Below are 23,810 nucleotides of genomic sequence, written 5' to 3'. Positions count from 1 at the left end.
AAAGTCCACGACAAAACAAACTATTTTCAGCAGTAATGCTTCATGCAGATTTTGTGCTCCAGTAATCATTGTTACCAGTGTCTCTATATCAGACTGTAATTACAACAAACATGGTGCTAATGCTTTACAAAATTGTTATTTTGACCCTACATGCCATACGGGATTTTGACCGGCAATGCCCCACAAAAATATGCCTGAACTAAAATCCGACCAACAGCAAAAAAAAAAAAAACAAATCTAGACCAACACAAAATGACGACACGTTTTAATACATGGTGTACTTATATTCAACTATATATATATATATATATTTACAAATTTGAACATGTTTTCAGCGTAGCAATAATATCTAACTTCAGCTCTTCCGGCATTTCGCGGAGTTCCTCCTGCGGGGTCCTGGCTTTGGGTCCTCGGCCAACGTGGGAGACGCGAAAACGTGTGAAGTTGTTTTGAACCTGTGTGGAAGTTGTGACACCGGAATACGTTCGTCCCGTTACACCTTAGACACACGTGTCTATGCTCATAACACCTCGGCTGCGTGGAGCTCGGTGGACATTGAGTTACTATGATGCCGGGTGACAGTCGGGCCAACACGGTGGCGATAGCCGCGGACGCGACGGTTGGAAAATGTCCAAACTGCTCTCTCTTGCATCAGGTCAGATCAACTCTTCACGACAAAAGAAGTCCATTAAAATGCTGCGTTTCTCGTGTGGAGACTTGAGTGTAAACAGTTGTTGTCTTATGTGTGTGTGTGTGTGTGTGTGTGTGTGTGTGTGTTACAGAGTCTGACAGAATACGTGTCGTCATTTTTGGCACTGAAGCAGAAGATAACGTTTTCAGAGTGAGTATTAACAGACGATAGTTGCCATCGTTACACGTGTCCACTCAGAAAACCGTCGGTCAACAAGTCGCGAAAAGAAAGTTGGGACATTATTAATGATTCCTTTGTTTTATATATATATATATATTTAACGGTGGACTGTGTTCAGGAAACAAACAAAGCTGCGGTGTTTTGATTTGAGGTTGCTGCCGACAGAGAGGATTCAGCCGCAACCACGTTGGCGAAGTTTATTCACCTGTTCTCCAACTTTACTTAAAGTGTGTTATCTATGGAAATATGTCCCATCAAAACACGAACAACCAATTATATTCTTGTATATACACGAGTTTTAGCAGTCTTAGCTATTTTTTCCCCCCCCTCACAACTATGTAATGTGAAAAATGTGTGTGTGTGTGTGTGTGTGGGGCGGGGAAATAACTATAGTACAATGGTATTATACAGAAACATAACTTTGACATGTTTATCCTGTCTTTGAAAACTTCACTCTCGACCAAACAGTATCAATGTTGTTCAATGTTGTTTGCAACTGGATTAACACGTCTCTGTCGTGACCGGGTTTTATACAGTGACTCAATCAGGCTTCAACAGCAGCTGGAGGAGCTGCAGATCCGGTTGGTTACTCAGGAGAAGAAGACAGCAGATTATGAATCTGTGCAGGCAGAACTGGAAGAAAAGAAGGTGTGTCCTTTCTCTGTAGAACCATTTCAAATGATATTGTCACTGCAGGTAAAAATGTATTTGCCTCTCAGTATTGTTGCTACACAACCAAATCCCAAGTCACTGAATACATTTGTTGTTTATTCTGCTGCTATGCCGATATTCACAGTGTGTTTATTTTTAATAAGGGTGCTCTGGAGGCATACGGACAGCTGTCTGAAGAGGCGGAAAAGCTGAAGCGGGAAAACAGCAAAACAATGGCAGAGTAAGTGATGGCGACAGTTATAATCAGGACCATTCAGATAATGGTATTTGTCTTGGTGGTCTTTGTGATGAAATATTAACAGGTGTTTTCCATATCCTTTAGAAATATGAAGCTTGAAGACCAGCTAACACATGTGAAAGGTACTTTGCATTCAGATGCTGTTAATTTTTACGAGGCAAGAGTCTCATATTTGTTAATAATAGTTTATTGCAAATGTGTTAAATGCTTCTCTCTGATTCTACATTGTCGTTCACACTCCTAGATTTGACAGAAACACAGTCACTTGAAAATGCACAGCTGAAGAGGGAAAAGGCTGCCGTGGAAAATGATTTGCTGAAAACCCAGGTGAGAAAAGCAAATGCTCTTCGGGTACATTTGACCAGCTGCATTTGAATTTCATGTAATCTGAAAACTGACAAGAATATGGCCATTCTTCTTAAGAGATGTATACAAATCTTCTACAATCCAGCTCAGAAATTTGATCAAATTTGTAAATCTTTGTTTTCACCTCTGCAGGCATCCTTAAAGAAATCTCAGGCACAAGCAGAGCAAGTTGAAAATGTGATGAAGGAGAATGACAGGCTGATCAGTGTGTAAGAACTTGCTCTGGTTCTACAGTTGCTTTAGAGATATGGTTTCTTAAATTAGACAGTAATGATTGTCTTTTTCTTGGTGTCTTTTGTGTTTTTCATTTTGAAATGTCAAACAACTTTATGCTACATTATTATTATTTGCAGTTGTTGCTGTTGTTTATCATCTTTCATTTGAGAGACACTTTTCTCAGTCTAATCATGCTAAAAAATACTGTATGTTGTGTTCTCATCAACAGAAAGAACAACCTTGAAAATACAGTCAGACTGCTCGAAGGTTGGTATTAAAAAAAATCAGGCTTTACTCGGTATGAAAGATTGTTATGATCATATGGATGTCTTGAATCTGTGTTTATGTGACGATGCTTGTTTGGTGGCTCAGCTGTTCTTACTTTGACCTCTTTTCAGACACAGTTTTAAAACAGAATCAACAAATATTCCAACTGACTACAGAGAAGATCCTGTTGGAAAGAAATATTTATGACCTCCAGGTGCAGTAATGACTTTTTATAAACAATAAATTGGGAAGCATGTTTTTAATACTGTGGAAATGACCTTTCTAAATGTATAATTTCAATTTGTTTGTAGGTCAGACTGATGAAACTGGAAAGAGAAAGGAATAAAGGTAAACAAATACAAAGTTTTGTTTATAGACACAGTGCTGCAATGGAAGCTTATTTTACTGTGGTCAGGTCTTTTTTTCTTCCAGAAGTTTGAAAAGTCGCAAAACTTCTCCCAAAAATAACCAGACCTGATATCATTTTAATTATGTTTCAATGTCTGTAGTATAAATGAAAAAAATCTTTAACAATATAACCAAGTTCATTTTACCTGTGAACAGTTTTTCCAACAACAGCAGAATCTTTTCCTGACACAAAAGATCATTCAAATTCAAACTATCTGCATTTTTTTTTCTCCCCAAGAATATAAGAGCACAACAACTCAAGCAAGTGTGCCTACAGAGCATAAAGTTGACAAAGGTATGCAGTTTGTTTCACATATTAATTGACATTGGTTTGATAAGCAAAGCACATGCATTACCCCGACTAGCAGATTGACTTTTGCTTTTTCATTGTACAAATGTTTTGGTGTGTTTTTCAGAGAAGTTTCGAATTCTGCTGAAGGATCTGTGGGCATGTGTCCAGCCAGAGTCGGCAAACCAGATGCACCTTGCAGGTGAGGCATCATTAATCCCTCTCGCATATTAGTGTATTGTTACAAACAAAACATCAGTCAATTCCGTTTTTTCAGTTTTGTTTGTATTTCTGTCACAATTTGACTCTTCCACATTTATGAAATCCTTTCTTTAATTGTCCTGATTTCAGAGTCCAGCGGCAAGCACGTTTTTCCCTCCCCTCCACAAAACAGACAACACTCTCACCAGAGTAAAATGTCCCCAACAGCTTCTCACAAGACCAATGAATCCCACACTTACCACACACAGGCGAAGGTCACTTACACAGAGTTGAAGCTGTGTCCTGCAGCGCAGCATGCCATCAAGCGTCAAGCATCTCTTCAGTGCTCAAGTGGCAAGAAGCAAACAGACTCTTGGAAAAAAGGCAAGCGATTGACCGAAGAGCGCAAAACCGAGGAGTCATCTTCTGACACAAGCATTCCTGAATTGTCTTTAGAGGAGATAATGGGATTGTTTAAACCTTTGCTTCCCTGCTTATCGCCGCTATCAGATTTGGTGAGAATTTGTTTATGATTAATGGGAATGTCTTTTGTTGTTGCTGTTTAAGTTGACTAATGTGCAGTTTTCTCTGTTTTTGTCTGTAAATTTAGGCCAGTGCACGTTGCTGTGGTTTTCTATTTATACAGTATAAACTGCAAATAGTCAAAAGTCATAGAAGATCTGATGTGAAAATGACTTTCAAAAAGTATGTTTGTATCAGGTACTAGTTCGAGTCATTTATGGATTCCTCCAAGTGTTCAAAACTTTACTTTTCATAAAAAAATACTTTGAGTTATATGTATCACCAGTTGATACATTTACAAACTACATATTCTCCATGTATAATTCACAATTTATTCATACACTCTGAAAACTCCAGACATATATATATATATATATATTATATATATATATATATATTTAATGAAAAATGACAGATTTGACCTTTTTAGTAATTTTAGTAAAGCATGGCTTTGGTTAACCTTGTCATTCTCGGGTCATGGTGGACATGAGATTTCAGAAATGACATTGTTGCTCTCTTATTTCTTGCAGGACACTGAGATGGAACCAATAGAGATGGATGATGGAAAAAAGAAAAACCTTCCTAAACCCCCTGAGGACTCTCCTCCTCTTAAACAAGAGGAGTCCTTCCACATCAGAGCATCACTGTCAAGCCTAAAGAGTTCAAAATCTGCTGCAGTTCCAATAGAGGACAATGCAGACTCGCCAATGGTCCCAACGCAAGAAGAGGAATACATTTCCAAGGAAACGGACTCGAAGGACTTGGGACAAAACGGGTTGAGTGGCACTGCTGAAATGAAGGGCAAAATCAGTACAGATGATGGAAAACTGCATCCTCAAACAGACGTGCTGACTGAGCAGGAGTCAGCATCTGTGCAATTAATATCAGCATCATCACTGCCGCCTGCTTCTCCCACACCAGACATTACAGTTATAAAGGAGGTTCTTCCATTAATTAATGAAGGTCCAGAGCCGTCCTGCAGTGTGAACCTCAACAGCACTGGGGCCAACAGCATCTCTGAAACTGAAACTGCTTTAGGACAGGAAAAGGAGGATCTGTCAGAGACTATTACAGAAATGGATGTAGACACAGGCCCTAGTGATGTTACTGATGCCAAAACAGTCACTCCTGATGGCGGGGAGTCACCCAGAGGAACGGATCATTCTGTAATCTCTATGGAAACACAGGAAATGCAGCTAGTTACCTCCTCAATGTTCACTGGATTTGTGAAAGACAACAAGGCAGCAAATCCAGAAAATGGTTTAGAAGTTGAAAAAAGTCATCCAGATTCTTGTAGTTTACAACACGACAGACAAGATACACCTGCAGGCTCTCTCTGCAAGAACTCTGAATCTGCCCCCTGTTCATCAAGCAGCAAGGACAGCATCAGCAGTGCTTCAATTAAAAACCTTGGAAAGAGGCTGGAAACTGATGAATCTATCAAGCTTTCTGGGGAAGAATGTGGGAAAGCAGCACAAAGATCTAGAGGAGTAGAGGTAGCTGCTTCTCCTTCAAAGTCAAATGGTGATAATAGACCTTCACCTACTAAGACATCGCCACTGTTGAAGAGAGGAGATGACGTGTCCCGTACTGATCAGGAATTTAGTCAAGCAAATGTCGAACCTCCTTTGAAAAAGGATGCTGACGTAGAGACAATGAACATTACTGTTGACTGTAAATCTCTGGAACAAAATGCACATTTGCTTTGCAGGCAGTTGAGTCCTTTATGCCTCTCACCCATTGTTAAACTGCAGGCTTTGGAAAGTTACCCAAGACCAGGAAAAGTGGATGCTGATATTAACACAGAACACATTTCAGTGGACAAAACAACTCTTATTCCCAGTTTGGAGGAAGAAGGCAACATTGAAAAGGCCATTGTAAAAGACTTCCCTCAGGACAGAATTGAGGCAGGTAGTACGACCTCATCAATTCATAACGCTGCTGAAACAACAGGGGAAAAGAGATGTTTGGAATCACAGACTGCAGTGTGTGAAAAACAAAGTTCCCATTTGATCAGAGAGGAAAAAGTACCTGGAGGAGTTGATGTAACAGCATTGCCCTCAGAGTTAAATGGTGGTAATAGACCCGAGTCTCTTAGAAAGTCTCCAGTGTTGATGAGGGAAGATGACGGGTCGCATGCTGAACAGGAATCTAATCCAGCAAATGTTGAAACTCCTTCAAAAAGAGATGTTGACATAGAGACAATGAACAGTGCTGTTGAATGTAAGTCGCTGGATGAAAATACACATTTTCTTTGCAGTCAGTTGAGTCCTTCATGCCTGTTGCCCACTTTTAAACTGCAGGCTTTGGAAACTCACCCTCACCCAGGAAAAATGAATGCTGATGTTAACACGGAACACATTTTGACAAAGCGGCAAACACCTGCTGCCAATTTAGAGGAGGAAAGCAACACTGAAAAGACCATTGTCAAAGACTTCCCTCAGGATAGAATAGACGTGGGCAGTAGTACAACTACAGCTACAACCCCAGAGTGTATAGGCCAATTTCGCTCTGAAATAGGATCTCCACTTCCTCCTGTCCTGACTCCTCTGACCACACCTCCAAAGGCAGGCAAATCAATCAACCCAAGGCAGGCTATAGGAAAACTCCTGTTTCCTTCACCCATGGATAGACTGGCTTCGCCAAACACTCCCGTCCAGGCCCACTTGACACCCAACAGTCAGCAGCTGAGTTCTTCATCCCTCAACAGCCCAGCCCGAGTCCCCTCCTCGCCACTCCAGTTCGGCTCGGCCACTCCCAAACATGCCGTGCCAGTCCCTGGTCGCCTGCCCTCGACAATTAATTCTTCCCCGTCATCTTCTACCAGTCCGTCTCAGGAAAACTCCATGAGGTTTCTTGACACCATGTATCCGGAGCTGTCCGCCCGTGCTCGGACTCTGAGCATTCTCAGAGGCAATGTCAATCTCAACACTTGTTCATCAGACAGTGGAACATCACCCGCAACGACTGACAGCCAGATGTCTGGCTTTAAAACGATAAACTCCACCTCTACGGCCTTCACCAAGACTGAGATGAGAGGAGAAAAAAGGTCGGACGTCAGCTTGCCTCAGAATGTAAACAAACGTCTTAAGCTTGACTGCAGCTCTGCTGGTGTTACTCGCAAGCAAGTGCCTTCGCTCTCCTCCACCGGTGGAGAGGAGACTACCTCGGCCCAGACTCAGAAGCAGAAAGATGAGACAACACTTCCATCCATCAAAGGTGGAGAACCCGCAGAGCAAAATCTCATAGTTAATGCTTTAAAGAAAATTGAAAACCAGAGCTTTGATCTGCTGCCTGTGATCTGGAGCCACCTGCATGTCGGTAACTTGCCCAAAAAGCCTGTTCTGAGAGATGAGGAGAAGGAGGTCATCTCTGACATTTGCCAAAGAAGCTTGGTTAGTGTACTTGTTTATTGTTCTTGCATATCAACATGTTCATTTCTGCCATCCATTCTGTGTGGGTTTTTTTCCAGCTTGAGTTACTGTACATTTGGAAGAAAAACTAGAATTCCCAAGTGATCTGTATTAGGATACAGTGAACCCTCCTTTATCGCGGGGGTTACGTTCCAAATAGAAACCGTGATAGGCGAAATCCGTGAAGTAGTAACCTTTATTTTACAATTGAAATAGATAGAACTGGACATTAAATATATCTACGTTACATATAGTCGTAATGTGATTTCAATGCACGATGCAAATCCGTGAAGCAGCGAGACCGTGAAAGGTGAACCGCGTTATAGCGAGGGTTCACTGTATATGATACATTCTTCATTTGAAATGGCATTTTTCTACATAATTAAACCAAGCTATGGGATGCATAGCAAACATGCTAAACTAATCATGCCTTTTTGATAACTGGGATGGAACTACACAAATGATGTTACTTGGGAAACTACTTGCCTTCCAACAAAATGTCCAGGTTCTTATTCAAATTTTTGTAGTCTGGCTCATTTTGTATTTAAATTACTAGAAAACCTTAGTTTGAATAGATGATCTTAACCAGATGTAGTTTCTACAGAACGCAAGAGCAGGAGATCTGTTAGGGAAAACAAAACAAAAGTTATTTGGCCTGCAAATAGGTTTTGCAGAAACTACAACACTTTTTGTTTTCGCTAAAGATTTTTTGTTTTGGTAAAGACTTTATTCTCATTGACAGCATTTGCTCATTTCCTTTTGTATGTTGTGATTAACCCCTTCTGTCACTGTTATGTTAACTTGCTTCTAAAGTTTAACAAAGAAAACAGAGAGGGAACCACATACAAGTTGGCACAATCTTAGTACGAAGGCAGTGATGTGTGAATGTAATCACAAGGGTTCAAATAAAGCCGGGAAGCGCTTCATGCAGGCCTCCCGTCAAATAATAGTTTACTATATGTAAGGACAAATGACTGTCATGGGCTCGAGAGATCAGCTTTGTGTGAATGTACTTATGCAAATGTTTCTCTTTTCTCCTCAGCTCGAGGCAGATCACATGATTTTAGCCATCCTGAACAAACTGAGAGCTGAAAAGATGGCTCTCAGCAGAAGCTATCTGCAGGCCCTCTGTAGAGTCTACACAGGGATCTGCAGACAGAAGAAAAACTGGGAGAAGGCTCACATCCTGGCCTACAGCATTCTCGCCGAAGGTGAGCAGTTTATTTCCTACACCGGTGTTTTTCTCTGAGCCTTAAAGTAGAAAACAGGGTTTTACCGAGATGGAAGAAACCCTTCATATCGTCTGGATGGTAGTTCTTTTGGTTCGGAGCCTCTTCATCAAAGTCAAATGGAGTTCAGCTGTTTTTATGCTTTGGCTTTTACAGGAAAACACGGTGAGCAATGAAAATGGAAACTAACTGAATTACAAAAGAAGACTCTTAATGCTTTTACCTTACACCTGGTCACTCACCACTTGAGCTTAGTTGTACTAATATATGTATTTTTATTTGATTCTTTTCCTCTGCAGATTTCCCAGATTCTGCTAAGCTGATTTTGTTTATGGTGTCAACATGGCCCACTGTTCTGTCCCACAGTAGTTCTCTGTGCCAGGCCATTCATGCCATCACCAAACTGAAAGCACCACAAGAGCTCATCAGCTGCCTGTCAGCATTCCTCGGCTGGGAAAAGGTATTTTTAGAGATTCATTTCCACATTTGTCACATTGTCAATATTATTTAACTGACATAGCGCCAGTCCTGACATCTCCAATGACCAGAGTTTACTACAAAATACTATTCTATATACTATATTTAAATATTGTAACCACCTTGGCACTGTGGGGGGCACCAACCACGAAGTGCAACATCCCATGTCTGTGTCCAGCAAAAGACTTAACATTTCTCCCTCCGTTCTCTTTCTTTTCATCTCTCCACATCTCTCAACACATAACGGCAACAATATCAAAGAATAATAGTTTTTTTTTTTAAACTGCATTTTTGAAAACACTTTTATGAGCATGTTTTGCTTTGAGGACTGGTTCATTTCCAACCTGTGTGACCTGCGGTTGGAGTCAGTTGCTTGTCTTTATCACACCATCTCTCCTTGCCCATCTTTCCCATCTATGTCCTGTCCGATTAAGTGAAGTGCACCCTCTACAACTTAATCGTCTCATTTCACTACAGAGTCCTCCCCGCGACATTGACCAGCTCATCTCCAGAGCTCTGTCTGAGGTCCAGTCAGGGTCAAATCTGTCTTTCACCAAACACAGTCGGTACGGGGATGACCTGGCAGCTGAGGCTTGGGAACATGTCTTCACACTGCACCTCCTTTGCACACACAAGAAGTGGAGGTGGACCTATGAGTATTTATTGAGGTATAGTATTTTTTCTAACATGAGTCTATAGTGAGTTTTACATATAAATGAACGTCCTTTACATTAAAGCCTTTCTAAACTAGTTCACACAGTGCTGACTAAGTCAACCACCGCCAGATAACTCTTTCTGTATATCGCAGTATGCCGAGTTTTTATATTTGTTGTCTGGTAAGACGTGCCTGTGCGGATTGGGTGAATGCATACATGCTCTATGGGCAGAGACTCGAGACTTCCGCCAGTCGAGTCGACTGATTTCTGGTTTAGCCCTATGTTAATTTGACTCGGAGTAAAATAATTAAATCAAGCAGCTCTTCTAGACTTTCCAAATGTTATTGGACTGATTGCAACAAATATTTTGATAGTGAAATGCATACTTCTAAGCCTTTTATTTAATTTGTCCACCGTTTTACAACCGCAACATACATGGAAGAGGCTTCTGGATTTTGGTAATTACTCTCCCTGCTGGAAGGGGGAGACAAAAGTTCTGCACTGCAGGTTTAATGATGTCATTTAATCCACTGTTGTCTGCCAATGAAAATATAACAACAATGTTGTAGCAGGTGTGTGCTACCGGGGTTCCTCCTGGACACAGATGACTCGCTGAGTCACACGTTCGTGTATAAATGCTTTTTATTCACCCCTGACCCCACACCAATGTCTCTGTGCCGACGCTCTCCTGCCCTGCCTCCGAGCGTCCGTCCCGTCTCTGGCTTCTCCCCCTCCTCTCCAGGTCCTGCTCACTTGTATAGGAGAGACAAAATCATCCTGATTTAGTTCAGCTGGCATGGTGATCTGTCTCGTGAATGGGAAAACCATGTTAAAGCGCTTTGTGACCGAAAGGTGATAAAGCGCTATACAAGTCCAGACCATTTACTCTCTACCCCCTGCAGCTGAGCTAACCACAAATGTGGAATATAGTTATAAAGATGATCCATTATTTAAACAAATGGCTCGTAAACCTGTTATAATCTTTTCATTTCACTTTTGACAGCAAGGAGTTGTGGCCATTAATGAACACTTGGGTAACGCAGCCAAGAGATCAACAAGAACCGGTTTCTGACGTGACTGTCGCCACTGTACTCCGACTCATAGGTCAGTTTTTTGTGAATTTATGTGTATATTAAATATCTCCTGTTGTGGTGTCATTAAATTATCAAAGGGCAGTGGAAAATTTAATTTTTTTTTTCTTTATTTTTTTAATAGGACGCCTCAGTCAGCTGGGACTCAAAGAAAGGAGTGTTTCCTCTGTTTTAACTGTTGCCAACATCATCAACACGTTTGGTAGGCAGGGACACACTGAAGGTAAGAAATATTATGAACAATGGAGAGAACATAAAGATTTCCGTTTGACTAACTAATACATAGCCTTCACTTTGTGCTGAGAGTTCTTCTAATTTCAGCCACACATGCCTTTCACCAATGGTCATTTTAAATCTGTTATCTTTTTAATGTCAAGACACACATTTACTTGTCTGCCTTCAAGCAAGATCTGTATTTATATCTTGCTTTGTCATGTGTTGGAAAAATTACTCACAGGCTAAGATTCAAAATCAAACATATCGGACATTTATTCTTGCAAGAAGGAGCAAATACATGTACACTCAAAGAAGGATGTCCAGCATTGCTCAACGTCACTCCTCCGTAGGGCAGCTTTTATAGTGTGACAAACAGTTGACAGTCACCCCCATTCCCTTTGTATCTGCTTTAATACTGGTAATACCGAGTTGGTTGTAGGTCACAAGATAAGGACACCGGGGAGTCATAGATTAGATGCGAAAAGTAAAACAAAAGGAGTTTTCCAGGAGCCACTTGATGAGAAACTTACCGGAGCCACATGCAGACAAGAAACAATCGTTTTTCTTTCCATCACATGTTGAAGCACGTTTGTATTTATTTGTCACAAATGTGACAAATAAGAGGGAAAAAAACGCATGACACCATGAAAAAAAGACAAAAGTCAGTCCCATTAGTGGATTTCCCTCAAGAATTCTAATCGTATGACATCATCCGTCTGCAGGCGTGCCATGGGAGGTCCAGTTAGCAGCTGTCTACTGCATCTACGACTTGTCTCCATGTGACCCCAAACAAGCCCTGGAGGCCCTGGCAGGGTGGAGAGGAGAAGCATCTCAGAGTGTCCCCCCTGCTGTCACCAGCTGCATTAACCAGTTAGCCTCTATTTGCAGACAGGTCAAGAGCTGAAAGATCCAGCATGTCAGTCTCTTAGAGTATTTTAAAGATTAGGAGGAGTACCTCAATGATCATTTTAACTAGCTGACTGCCAGCCTATAATTGTAAATCATAGTTTTCCCAAATCTCAAACAGGTTTGTGCTCTTTGTCTGGAGGTCAATTAATGTCTTAAATTAAACTAAATTGTTAAAGAAAGTTTCAGACTTCTTAAATGTCTGCGTTTTTGTTTGTTTTGTATGTGCACTTAACCTCTAAAGAGTCGTATAGCAAATAATTTCGTCAATTTTTAATGGAGACAAAAGTTTTGGTTTCCAAACATTTTACTGGCATAGCATCTTGCCTCTGCAATACTCAGGTAATGCTGTAAAAATATTGTAAAGCATGTAAATGTGTTAAGCGGTGAAGCGGCTGTAAATGTTTTTTCATTCAAATGTCTATATGTGGGCTCAGTGTCTGTATTCATTGCTAAAGTAAATGTTTTGTACAGCTTCAGTAAAGTTTCAGAGATTTATTTAAATTTTTCAAAATAAAATACATGAAGTCATATTTTATTTGTTTTAGTGTAGTCTCTATTCATGTGTCTCCTCCACATCATGTATTACAAAGACATTTGCCTTTTGAGGATTCACCTGATACCACTGTCTGTTGTGATGAAAAAACAGGCGTTAAAACCAAAAGAAGAAGCAAGTTCAGTGAACATTATGGCTTATTAGGCACAACATCAGCAGTCATAAAAAAGAATAGTGATTGAGGCAGCTACTAATATTCCAGCCAAATTACTACTACTATCACGTTTTATTTTACCGGGCTGCATCTCTGCTCAGTGTGCAAACAAGTTAGTGTTACTATTTCCGGTGTAGGCCACCAAAATAAAAGCCTCACCCACTTTTAGACCAGTAAATTGGAAGCGTTCTGTAACATATCAATGTTAAGTAGTAAATATGAACTTGTACAAATCAATCTGACTTCATAAACCAAGATGTTCCTGTATAACGGCTTTGGACGTTTTGCACTGATAAACCCTTAAACTCATAGAACTGCACTTTCTAAAACAGCCTAAAATAAAAATAAAGAAAAGTGTTTTTTTTTTTTGTGATCAGCTTTAATTTGAAGATTAGAATAACACCTTTACAATATTTTTCATTCAATTTCAATTGTACTTATGCAGGAGAACGTTAGAGAGATTTGGACTGAATTATACAGTAGCCAATCAAAGTACAATATTTGATCGTTATTATTAGCAAAATGTAAGAAAAACAAAACAGATCTAAACTCCTGTTTCTGGCAACAGCTTTCAAAAATGGAAACGAATAGGCTTTATCATATGCCAATATGAGCTTTAAAATAACTCACAGTGAGTATAATGTGTGAACAGAATGAAAATGTAATTGGTTTTTGTGTGTGCATATTTTTACAAATACATGTGTTTTTTTTTTGTTTTTTTTTTAAATGTTGTATTTTTGTTTCAAATGATCTCCCAAGAAAGAAAACATCTTAAATAGCTCAATTTCCGGTTGTTTCCGGCACGCGTAGAGGCAGCTTTACGCATCTCTGTGATGAGGGGTGTGTTCAAAGATTTAAATCCCTCGCACATGCGCAAATGCTGATTCGTACTGCTGGGTGCGCCATATTGGCTTGTCTTACATGGGGAGTGGAGTTGGCCAAGCTGCTTTTAAACGGCAAACCAGTTTCCGGACATGAAGCACTTCGAGGATGACAAGTAAATTAACGCAGTAGGGTATACTAGTTTTCTTGAGCGCAAAGTGTTTAATTTGCCAAATTGACTGCAGTTTACTCATCGAAGAGGTTTTCGGCAAAACTCGAGTCCAATGGATGTCAGGACCGCTTGGATCCAGCCGGAGCAGAAGGGACCTGCCAATTCCCTATGGATGCACATTTGGGAAACCTCTCAGGGATCCGCAGCGAACTCCGGCGTCGACAACCACCTCCACCACCAGCGCAACTTTGCGGCGCAAAACTCCGCGGACTCACACCGCGAGTACTGCAGAAATGTAGCGCCGCAGCCGGGGGTCGTGTTCGGGAAACCGCCGAAGCGAGACGGCGGCGGAGAGAGGAGGGGAAGTGTCCGGAGGAAGGGCTCGTTGTCGCCGTCCTCCTCCTCCTCTCTGGACTCGGAGGCCGAGAGCTCCTCGCCCTCCGGCTCCTCTCTGCAGATAGACAATTTGAACGTCACGGAAGAGGCCAACCAGTTTTTACACTACGGCGAGCGCGAGTTGAACGAGCACCGTGTCCGAGAGCAGCAGCAGCAGCAGCAGCAGCAGCAGCACCACCACCACCACCCCGCTCCGCCTTTCCACACTGTCCAGCAACACTGTCGCAGCATGCAACAATCCGACGGCCACACCCCCGCTGGGCTGAAAAATCTCAACCAGTACCAGCAGCAGCAGCAGCAGCAACACTATCCGTCACATCCATCCGGCCGCAGGAGGCAGCTGAGCCGGGCCAACACTTTCCACGGCATCAACCCGCTGCTGTCCTACAGCTGCAGTGGACATCATGAAGACTCCTCCTGCAGCCTGTGGAAAACCAGGCGCTACAGCCCGGGCGTCAATGGGTAAGAGAGACGTGGAGAAATATTCTTGTATTTGTCGCACTTGTATTCTGTCCCTATTTCATGTCTCCTTTTTTTTTTTGCTTTCAGTCTTCACGAGGAGATAGTGGACTTTTTCAACTTCATGTCACCGAGACCCGAAGAGGAGGCCATGAGGAGAGATGTTGTGAGCAGAATAGAGCGCGTCATCAAGGACTTGTGGCCCACGGCCCGGGTGAGTGATCCAGCTTCCTTTGCAGAGGCTCGGAGAGCTAAACTCCTGCTCTCGTGGAGGATGTGCCCCACTCCGGCCTGCACAGCATGCGGGAGTCTGGCCTGTCTTTTGATTACTCGAGGTGCACCGTGCTCGGCCAGTTCCCGAGGCCTTGCTGCTCGTCACCCCCTCCCTCTAACTTGGTCGATAGATAGAGAGATAGATAGATAGTTACTTTATTAATCCCAGAAGGGGGATTTTTTTTTTTTTTTTTTCTGCTACAGCAGCATTATAGGTACAGGAAAGCAATAAAGCAACAGTAAAATATTACATATAAAAATGCACAGTATTTACAATAAATAGAATAAATTAAAATAGAATAATTCAATTCAATTAAAACTAACGAAACAACAGTGCAAAGATTTTAACAAACAAGAAAACAGACGACCAACGGTGTTATTGTTGTGTGATGGATTTTGCCAGAGGTGAGTTATTGTACAGTCTTATTGCGATATCATTTTTCTGATAGGTTTCCAATCATACTTGTAGGCTGAGCCAGGTCAGTGCGTGGCAGCTTCAAGTATTGGGTGCCTTAACTTAAGCTGAACAAGGCTGGGGTTTACGTTTGTGTCGGATAACTGTGTCATGGCCTTTAAATTCATGAACTCTGTACAGCAACCAAAGTCCTCTGAGCGACGCTGAAATAGATCGTTCACCTATTTTTGAATAAACACAGCTATTGTATTTTGCTGAAATGATGCTGAAACATTTGATGCCAGACTTGGAATTAGGTCTGCAACTCGCAATTATTTTTTTGTTATTGAGACACCTGTCAATTGTTTCTCTTGATTAATCAATTAGCTGTTTGGTCTTTTTAAAATGTCAGAATATGGTGAGAAATGGCAACCCGTGTTTCCTGAAGCCTAAAGTGCAGCATGAGATGTCCTCCGCCACGACATACTCGGTTTGTTATCATGGAGGAATAAAGGACCCCAAAATATTCACCTTTTTAAGAGGCCAGAGTTGAGTTGTAGCTTCTTTTTTTTAAGAAACGAAAAAAAAGACTCAAAAATAGAATTATTCTGCAGAGCAAATCATCATTGCGGCTCTACTTTAATTTCCTCCGTCTCAGTTTATCTCAGTTAGGCTCATAATTGTACAGCAACTTCAGTTCTTTTGAAACTAACATTGTGCTAAGATAAGAAAAGTGAACAGGTATCTGGTTACATTATGTCACACTTAAAAAAAAACAGTCCTCAAAATAGAATTTCCATCCTTTAGTTATGATTACCATGCTCAGTGGGATTTAGCAGTTTTATCATTATGTAACCTTGTTTTTTTATGGCAACATTTTATTTCTAGTTGTGACTTTTGTTTATTGCTTTCCATATTATACTGCACAGCTTTAAATCAATGTTCTTGTTTTAAATACTGAGCCGTCCCGTGTGTTACTCCACTTGCGTCTCTTGTTTCACCGCACAGTAGTCGGTCAGCAGCTGAGTTTACACTATATGTCCAAACAGAGTTGGCCAGATGTAATTATTTATTCATGTCACTTGTATTCCCAGAGCAACATTTGTGAATTATTTTCCACAATATACTGCCAACAGCATGTTAGACAGGGTGTACTTTGTTACAAATAACTTCCATTTTATTTTATTTTTTGGGGTTGTATTATAAACATTTTAAACTAATCCTGGCCTGCAGAAATCCCACTGGGCCTCACTGTGAATTACATTTGTTTCCTTCTCTTCTCTAAAGATCATGTGGCGTTATTCTTCCAAGCTGTGCAGCTACAGATGTTTAATTCTTTTAGCTGAACGAGATAATTCAACAGGAAACGGCACATACAGTGAGACCATAGAGTCGTTGTACAGAAAATAATCCTGCCCTTGTTCCAGAGCAGTCACATTTTCACCTAACATATGACTTTTCAAAGTATTTTAGACATTTTAAACAAACACATGCAGAATTGAACTCTGCAGAAAGACATGCATCCAACTATGAATGACTTTTGATGGCCAGGTATCAGTATGACGAAACCTTGTTTGATTTCTATATGTCCCACTTCCTGCCTCCTCCAGCTAACTGCACATTTTAATCTAGCTTTTTCTTTATTTTGAGAACTACTTTTTAAGATGGCAACAGACCATGCTATTTCCATATGGATCGCAACCAAAGTATCCTGCTTTTTTCCCCCACGGGGCTCATCAAAAGTGGAGAATATCAGTATCATTTTAATAAACTAAATATTAGCTTTATGTTGCCAGTGAAGTTTCCAACTAGTTTAGACATGAGCTATCACCTTGCCAAGCGTTTTACTGATGTGTCAGCTCATTCATTTGTCCTGTCCTCTGCAGGTGGAGATTTTTGGCAGCTTCAGCACAGGACTTTATCTTCCAACAAGGTAACATTTAGGTCGTAGCCTTTCCTGTACTGTCTGACCTTACATGGGTTTCTTTTAATACATCTCAGTATGCTAAGTTGTAGGAAGTGGGAGAACTATTTTTGGTCGGGGATGTTTTTTGTGTGTGTTTGTATTATGATATCACTCTGCTGCTGGAAATGCTAATTTTACTACAACTTTTTTGTCAAGTACTGTTGTGGTATTTGAGTTTCTCAAGACCTCATGGTTATGAGAGTTATAGAAGTGAAGAATGTTGAGGGGAGGGAGATTTGACACGTCTTTTGGAAGAGGTTGTGCTTCAGGAGGTGGTCAGCAACCGTTCGTTCAGCTGAAGAAACATTTTACTTCTCAGGAACATAGTTATAGTTTTTTTGTCTTGTACATCTAAAAGTCTTCATCTGTCAAACTGTTAACAATGTGCTCGCCACCCTCGTATGTGTTTTTCGGTGGCCTGGGCATCCGTGCGCTCCGCGGTTGTAGACGGGGCGCTTGAGATCACACACTTGTTGTTTTTTAGGTACAATGTATTTTGTGGATTTGTCCTTTAGTGACATTGACCTGGTGGTGTTTGGAAAGTGGGACCACCCCCCACTGCAGGAGCTGGAGCAAGCCCTGACAAAACACAATGTGGCTGGCCCTTATCCCATCAAAGTCCTGGACAAAGCTACAGTAAGTCTCTTCTGACAGTAAGGTTCACACACACACACACACACACACCAAAAAAGTTTCAGTTCATCACAAAATCACGATGCATTGAGTGGCTGAAATCCTGACCTGTCCTCAGGTGCCAATCATCAAGCTGACTGACCATGAAACAGAGGTGAAGGTGGACATCAGCTTTAATGTAGAGACTGCAGTCAAGGCAGCACAGTTGATCAAGAGCTACCTGAAGGTAAGCCTTTAACACGTGACATATTAAATGGGGCTAACATGGATGTTGTTGATTTGGTTGTTGATTCCGGGTTGTTTTTTTTTCCCCTTTTATTTTATAGAAGTACACTGTCCTTCCACCTCTGATCTTCGTCCTGAAGCAGTTCCTGCTGCAGAGGCATCTGAATGAAGTCTTCACTGGAGGCATCAGCTCATATAGCCTTATACTAATGGCCATCAGCTTCTTGCAGGTACACATGTAGTACACATACATGCTCATCTCCATAGCACTTAGCTCCACAGTGTGTAAATGCATCTACACTAATACCTACATATAATACCTTTCTGTATTCAAAACACAGCAGGTTTAGTGAAAACAAAATAAACTGAAATGTTCTCTGTTTAGTAATATAGATATATATATATATATATAGTTTTTTTTTAAAGAGCATTTTGTGCTGGTCACGATAATTGTACCACATAATTACATTTACTTTCTACTTTTATACGATTTCTTTTTTTGTTTTACTTTGAATAACTTTTTAGTATCTGAATAATTAATTTGAATTCCTTTTTGAAAGACCACCAAAGTAGAAGCGATATTTTGAAATGTATTAAGGATGGACGTGTTCATAGAATTGAATCGAAAATTAAAATGTTTCCGAAATAGATTTAATTGGGTATTTTATTAATCAAGCTGATTCTATGAAGGATAAAACAAATACAGACAAAGTGAGATGTACAAAATACTAGACTTGGTAACAAAGGTGGTTACAAAGCAAAGCTAATCCTTCCTTCTAATCACAGCTGCATCCTCGGATCGACACACGACGTGCCAACATCAACATCAACCTGGGCATCCTGCTGATCGAGTTCTTCGAGCTGTACGGCCGCGATTTCAACTACATGAAGACCAGCATCAGGGTGAAGAACGGAGGAACCTACCAGTCCAAGGAGGAAATGCTCAAAGCCATGGGGAGTGGAAACAGGCCATCCATGCTCTGCATCGAGGATCCAATACAGCCAGGTCAGGAAACGAATGAATAAAACATGCCCAAATCACACATGCATATTACAGAGGATAATGTACATTGACAGGAACACGCATTCGTTCATCAGGAGCTTTAAGTGCTGTCAGGTGGCGGAATGAATGTAAAAATATGCTGCACTAGTGAAGAGGAGTTGTGTAACCACCTGTACAGATAGTTTGAGTTTTAATAAAAGGAGCAAAAAGAGGCCGTACAGTTGGTTTATGGTTGCTGAAAGTTAGATATGTACTTTTGCCATCGTGCCAAGTATGTTGCATTTTGATCTTGACTTCCTTTTAATTGTTCTTGAGATAAAGTTATGATCAGGCTTTTTTTTTTTAATGTTTACATTACTATCTTGCACAAGTAAAAAAAAAAAATAATAATAATATGTACACGCTAACATTTTGAGTTCTCCATCTGACTCGTATCCACAAATAAGTTATTTTGATGAGTTAGTTAAACGGCATTCAGGATACACCAGCTGCTGTCCCACGATGTGGTGTGTAAATCTTTATGCTATTTTTCATTTGTGTGATCTTCACAGGGAACGACGTGGGCAGGAGTTCGTACGGAGTCCTGCAGGTCAAGCAGGTGTTTGACTTTGCCTACATGGTGTTGAGCCACGGTGTGTCTCCTCTCGCACGCGCATACCCCAACAAAGAGTATGACAGGTTGGTTTCTTTAACACAGCTGCTGTCTTCCAGAGTTTCTTTCATTGCACTCAAATTAAAGCACGACAGAAGGGTTAATTAAGCTTTTCATGAAAGCTGTTTAACTTTCCTTATATTAAAGGGTGATAAACTTTTATTGTGTTTTTTGTTTTTGTTTGTCCCTCAGTGCTTGTGTTTGACTTTGTCCGGCTACCATACCTCTCTGTTTTGCAGTACTTTAGGCCGGATCATCAGAGTCAGCCCAGAGGTCCTGGCCTACAGGGACTGGACAATCAAGAAGTGGGGAGCCAAGCAGTACACCAAGCTGGAAAACCATGGTAACGTTCTGTTCAACTTTGGGTTTGCATCTACTCTCTGCAACTTTTTGACTGCAGTTCTTCACTTTGATCCACAAGAAATGTTTCTCCATGTTAAGAGACAAATATGTGATAAATGCCTGGTCAATTGAAACTTTTTTCAACAGTACTATTGTGTTTGGTCTTAGATGTAGAGACGTGTGAACAGGACCTAGCCCGGCTGATGCTGGTGGAGGATCAAAGAGACTCTTCCTCCCCCCTCAGTGCTGACTCGCCCTCACCTTCCCCCGTCTTCATCCCCAGCCCTCAACACCATTCGTCGTCCTCCTCTGCTTGCTCGCTCTCCTCCTCCTCCTCTGGAAGTGACATCGTAAGATCAAAGGATATTTTGTTAGCGGAAATATTTTCTAAATCAGTAGTTTACAATGATGCTCTCAACATTTTTTTTTTTAATTAAAGTCCAGCTGTTGAAGTTTTGATCCTTTCTGTGCAGCTTTGTTGACACCACATGTATTTTCACAGGAGTCTGATTCTCCACCGAACAGCCATGCATCCATACAGCTCCACCCTCTCACCCTGGCCTCAGTGCATTCAGTGATCCAGATGGCCTCTGACCTGAGGGCCACACATCCAGCAGGCTTCATTCACACAACACGGCAGGTTGGTCTGACTTTTTTTTTTCTCTCTACCTAATTCAATTTATTTAATTTGTTTTTAATTTAACAGGGAGATGTGTATAGTTTGTTTGTATTAAGATTTAGTCTGCTGTATTACTACTATGCAAAATCACACCCTAAGCAGGATTCTCATTGGATTTTCTTCTCTTTCTAGGTGCAGATGTCCCTCCCAGAAAACATAACCATCCCCTCTCTGTCTCGGTGCCAGTTCTACCACGAGAATCCTCCTTCCGTCAGCGTTGTGCACCGTCACACGTCGCAGACCACACACATCACCCAGCACACCACCTCCACGAGCCCCCTCCACCAGCTTTACCACCCTCAGGTGGGAGGGCATCAGAGCCACACTTACACCCTGAGATCCAACTCCCATGGCTCACTGGAGCCGCACAGTTTTGGCTTCAAGCACAACCAGGGCGGTAGCCTCCAAGGACAAAACAAATCTCAAGGTAACTTCAGTCCACAGTGCAGGTTAGTTCCCCAGAGTCAGAACACGGCACCGGGTTTCAGGAACCAGCAGCAGTACAACCGTAACACCTGGCGGCGCAGGAAGAGGGACATTCTGCCTGCTTTCAACCAGATCAGGTGAAACAACCGCACTGCAGGACTCGACGTAACGCGTATTGATCGTTGACAGCCTCTCTTAGCCCATCACGAGAGATCGTATGTAATCATACGTGTTTTACATCATGCTACAAGTCATGTTGTCTCCCATTTCTTGAAGGAAAAGTGTAAACATCTTAACTGTGCTCTTTTTGTTACATCAGTCTGACGTCAGAAGCACTTCCTCTGAATTTGATGCACACCAGCACCGACTTGAGTTGACTGAGGAATCCCTGATTTCCAGACTGGGTCTTCTCATCATTGTCGCTTCCTAGCAGCTAAAAACTCTTGGTTTTAGCTGCCAGTCGGCTGAAGTGCTCAGTCAAGTATTGACTTTCCATGCAACTTGAACATCTTAGGACATCATGTGCCATAGTACTGAACTGGTTCATCAAGCCTGGCATCTCTTGAAGTATTGACTCTTATTGAGCCTTTTGTGATCAGGTTTTGAGCTCATTTGGTTTCATGAATCCAACTCCCGACGAGCTCAACTCATGATTCAGAGCTCTTGAAGCTTGGACCATCATCTACAAATTGTACTTTGGACTGAAGCGAACCACTACCTTTCTACCTATGCAGCGCAACGCTGACGATGTTTTTGGTGTGACGGCACAAAACGGACCTTGTCTTAAGCGTTTAAACTGTGATGACTTGTTTGAATGTACTGAGAACGTCTTTGTGTGTGTTGGTGATTCATTTGTTGTTTTTGTCACTAAGGGATATATTTTTTTTTTCCACATCAGCACCATTATATTTTGTTCAGTACTGTAAACATTGACACCTTATGTTATGTTTGTTGCATTTATGTGCAATAATGACTTGCTTTTTAATTTATTTCACATTTTAGTTTCATTTTAGGGGATCTCCCCACTATATGTTTGCTTTTTTAATTTCTGGAATATACTGATCAGTGCAATAGATGGATTTAAGGGCCTAGAAGGTGTGTTTGTGTGTGTGTGTGTGTGTGTATGCGTCTGCGTGCGTGTGTGTACTGCTTTCCAGCAGAAGGGGGCGCTATGGTATAACATGAGAAATGTGCCAAAAATCCTATGATGCCAACATTATGATGATCACTTGAAACGTTGCAAATTGCCTGTCCAAATATTTTTTCCACCATTGCTTCTCATTTTAAACATATCACTCAAGATGCAGTAGTTTGGCTATTATGAGGCTGTATTTCCTCTTGATAGTGTGTGTTGACAGGAAATGCACCTTCAGCCCTGTCTACGTGTCATTTCAAAAAACGTTTGGTGCTACTTATTACCAGCAAAGTGCTTCTTTTTCTGCCTTATATATCCTTTTGATTCTGTTAAAGCAACAGGTTAACTGCCTTCTTGACCAAATCTGCCCTTTCTCCTGTACGTAGCCAGAGCTTTCCATGTTTGCTTCAATAAGCACTGCCAGGGTTACTTGGCTTTATCTTTACATGCAGCTTCTAGGTGTAAGCTCCAGGAGCAGACTCCTATTGCAGTTAGTGATTGTTAGCATCATGTCACATCCTTTTTTTCCCCCTTTTTCTTACTTTTTTTTAATTCAATGTGAATAACTAGAAATCGGTTGAATAAGAAGTCCTTATATTCCACAGAGGTTTTCCTTGGCCATATTTAACTGTATTTGTAAGACAAGGTTGCAAAGCTACATCGTTTACACAGCAATCCACATGATGACTTGAGCTTGGGACACCATAGATTCACCTTTTTTAAAAGGGATTTGGTCGAGCCAAAGTCGGATTGTTGTAACAGCTCGTGTACCAAACTGATGTACTCAAAATGATACTCATAGCGTTATCCCTTCATTTTTTTTCCTGCAGCTTTTCAGAAAGCTGTCAAAGGGATAATCAATAGGTTGTTATCATATTGCCACAAACCAAATCCCCAGCTCTTATCAGTGTAATTAGGATGGCTTGTAATGTGTAAATGACAGACATAAATGTGTACCTTGTTTTTTTTTTATCTAAGTTTTCTATTTTTTTAAAATAAACATTTTAAAACTCTCATTTCTGGTTGAGCGTTTTAATTTTTGTGTTTTGTAAAATAATTTTAGTTTTTAAAAAAAAAATTACTTTACTTAACCAGCTAACTGTCTATTCCAGCATTTGCATGAGGTAGATCTTAAAATAATGTTTTCTGGTTTTCCTTTGTTATCATGTATCTAGTTGCCCACAGGTATGTACATTTTCAGAACACCTCATACTTGACCTGTACTGTTTGACATGATGCATGCTGAGGATCACCATCACTCCTTTTTGTATTGTAATCCGTCAGTGTATCTGAAGGGGGCAGTGGTGGATCATTGCTCGACTTTGAGACCCATTGCCTTTCAGATTGTCAGCAGGGAAGGGCTTCAGTAACATCACTCCCCTGAAGCTTTAATCACTGGAGGGTTAGTGGCTAAAATCGTTGCCATTTTAGTCCAATTAAAACAATTGGAAAAGAGCATCCTCACTGTGTCCCCTTTCTTGATTC

General features: G+C 41.1%; 2 protein-coding genes across 3 annotated transcripts; both read left to right on the top strand.

Annotated features, from left to right (window-relative positions):
• Window positions 1-449: 449 nt before the first annotated feature.
• Window positions 450-12,571, top strand: ice1 (KIAA0947-like (H. sapiens)). 2 transcript variants are annotated; one of them, XM_069693185.1, is made up of 20 exons: window positions 450-655; window positions 783-841; window positions 1,408-1,519; window positions 1,687-1,763; window positions 1,866-1,903; window positions 2,035-2,108; window positions 2,280-2,356; window positions 2,593-2,630; window positions 2,762-2,844; window positions 2,942-2,978; window positions 3,277-3,333; window positions 3,455-3,529; window positions 3,679-4,043; window positions 4,581-7,445; window positions 8,506-8,674; window positions 8,992-9,152; window positions 9,647-9,837; window positions 10,829-10,929; window positions 11,041-11,139; window positions 11,855-12,571. In XM_069693185.1, the coding sequence occupies exons 1-20, from the start codon at window positions 566-568 to the stop codon at window positions 12,034-12,036; spliced, it is 4,950 nt and encodes a 1,649-aa protein (XP_069549286.1). In that variant the 5' UTR covers window positions 450-565; the 3' UTR covers window positions 12,037-12,571. The 2 variants fall into 2 exon arrangements, with proteins under 2 accessions (XP_069549286.1, XP_069549285.1); XM_069693184.1 differs by having other exon boundaries at window positions 2,026-2,108.
• Window positions 12,572-13,664: 1,093 nt separating this feature from the next.
• LOC138617859 (terminal nucleotidyltransferase 4B-like) lies at window positions 13,665-23,341 on the top strand. The gene is made up of 12 exons (XM_069693186.1): window positions 13,665-14,600; window positions 14,688-14,811; window positions 17,151-17,197; window positions 17,746-17,866; window positions 17,982-18,089; window positions 18,190-18,318; window positions 18,875-19,094; window positions 19,643-19,769; window positions 19,983-20,086; window positions 20,254-20,435; window positions 20,588-20,725; window positions 20,897-23,341. The coding sequence occupies exons 1-12, from the start codon at window positions 13,855-13,857 to the stop codon at window positions 21,329-21,331; spliced, it is 2,481 nt and encodes an 826-aa protein (XP_069549287.1). The 5' UTR covers window positions 13,665-13,854; the 3' UTR covers window positions 21,332-23,341.
• The last annotated feature ends 469 nt before the right edge of the window (window positions 23,342-23,810 follow it).

The sequence above is a fragment of the Brachyistius frenatus genome, unplaced genomic scaffold, assembly GCF_029030835.1.
Source record: "Brachyistius frenatus isolate BFR_SWC_R1_liver_20210118 unplaced genomic scaffold, ASM2903083v1 Contig_14, whole genome shotgun sequence".
Taxonomy (NCBI): domain Eukaryota; kingdom Metazoa; phylum Chordata; class Actinopteri; family Embiotocidae; genus Brachyistius; species Brachyistius frenatus.
The sequence above is the reverse complement of the archived record's forward strand: the minus strand, read 5'-3'. Positions and strand labels throughout refer to the sequence as shown.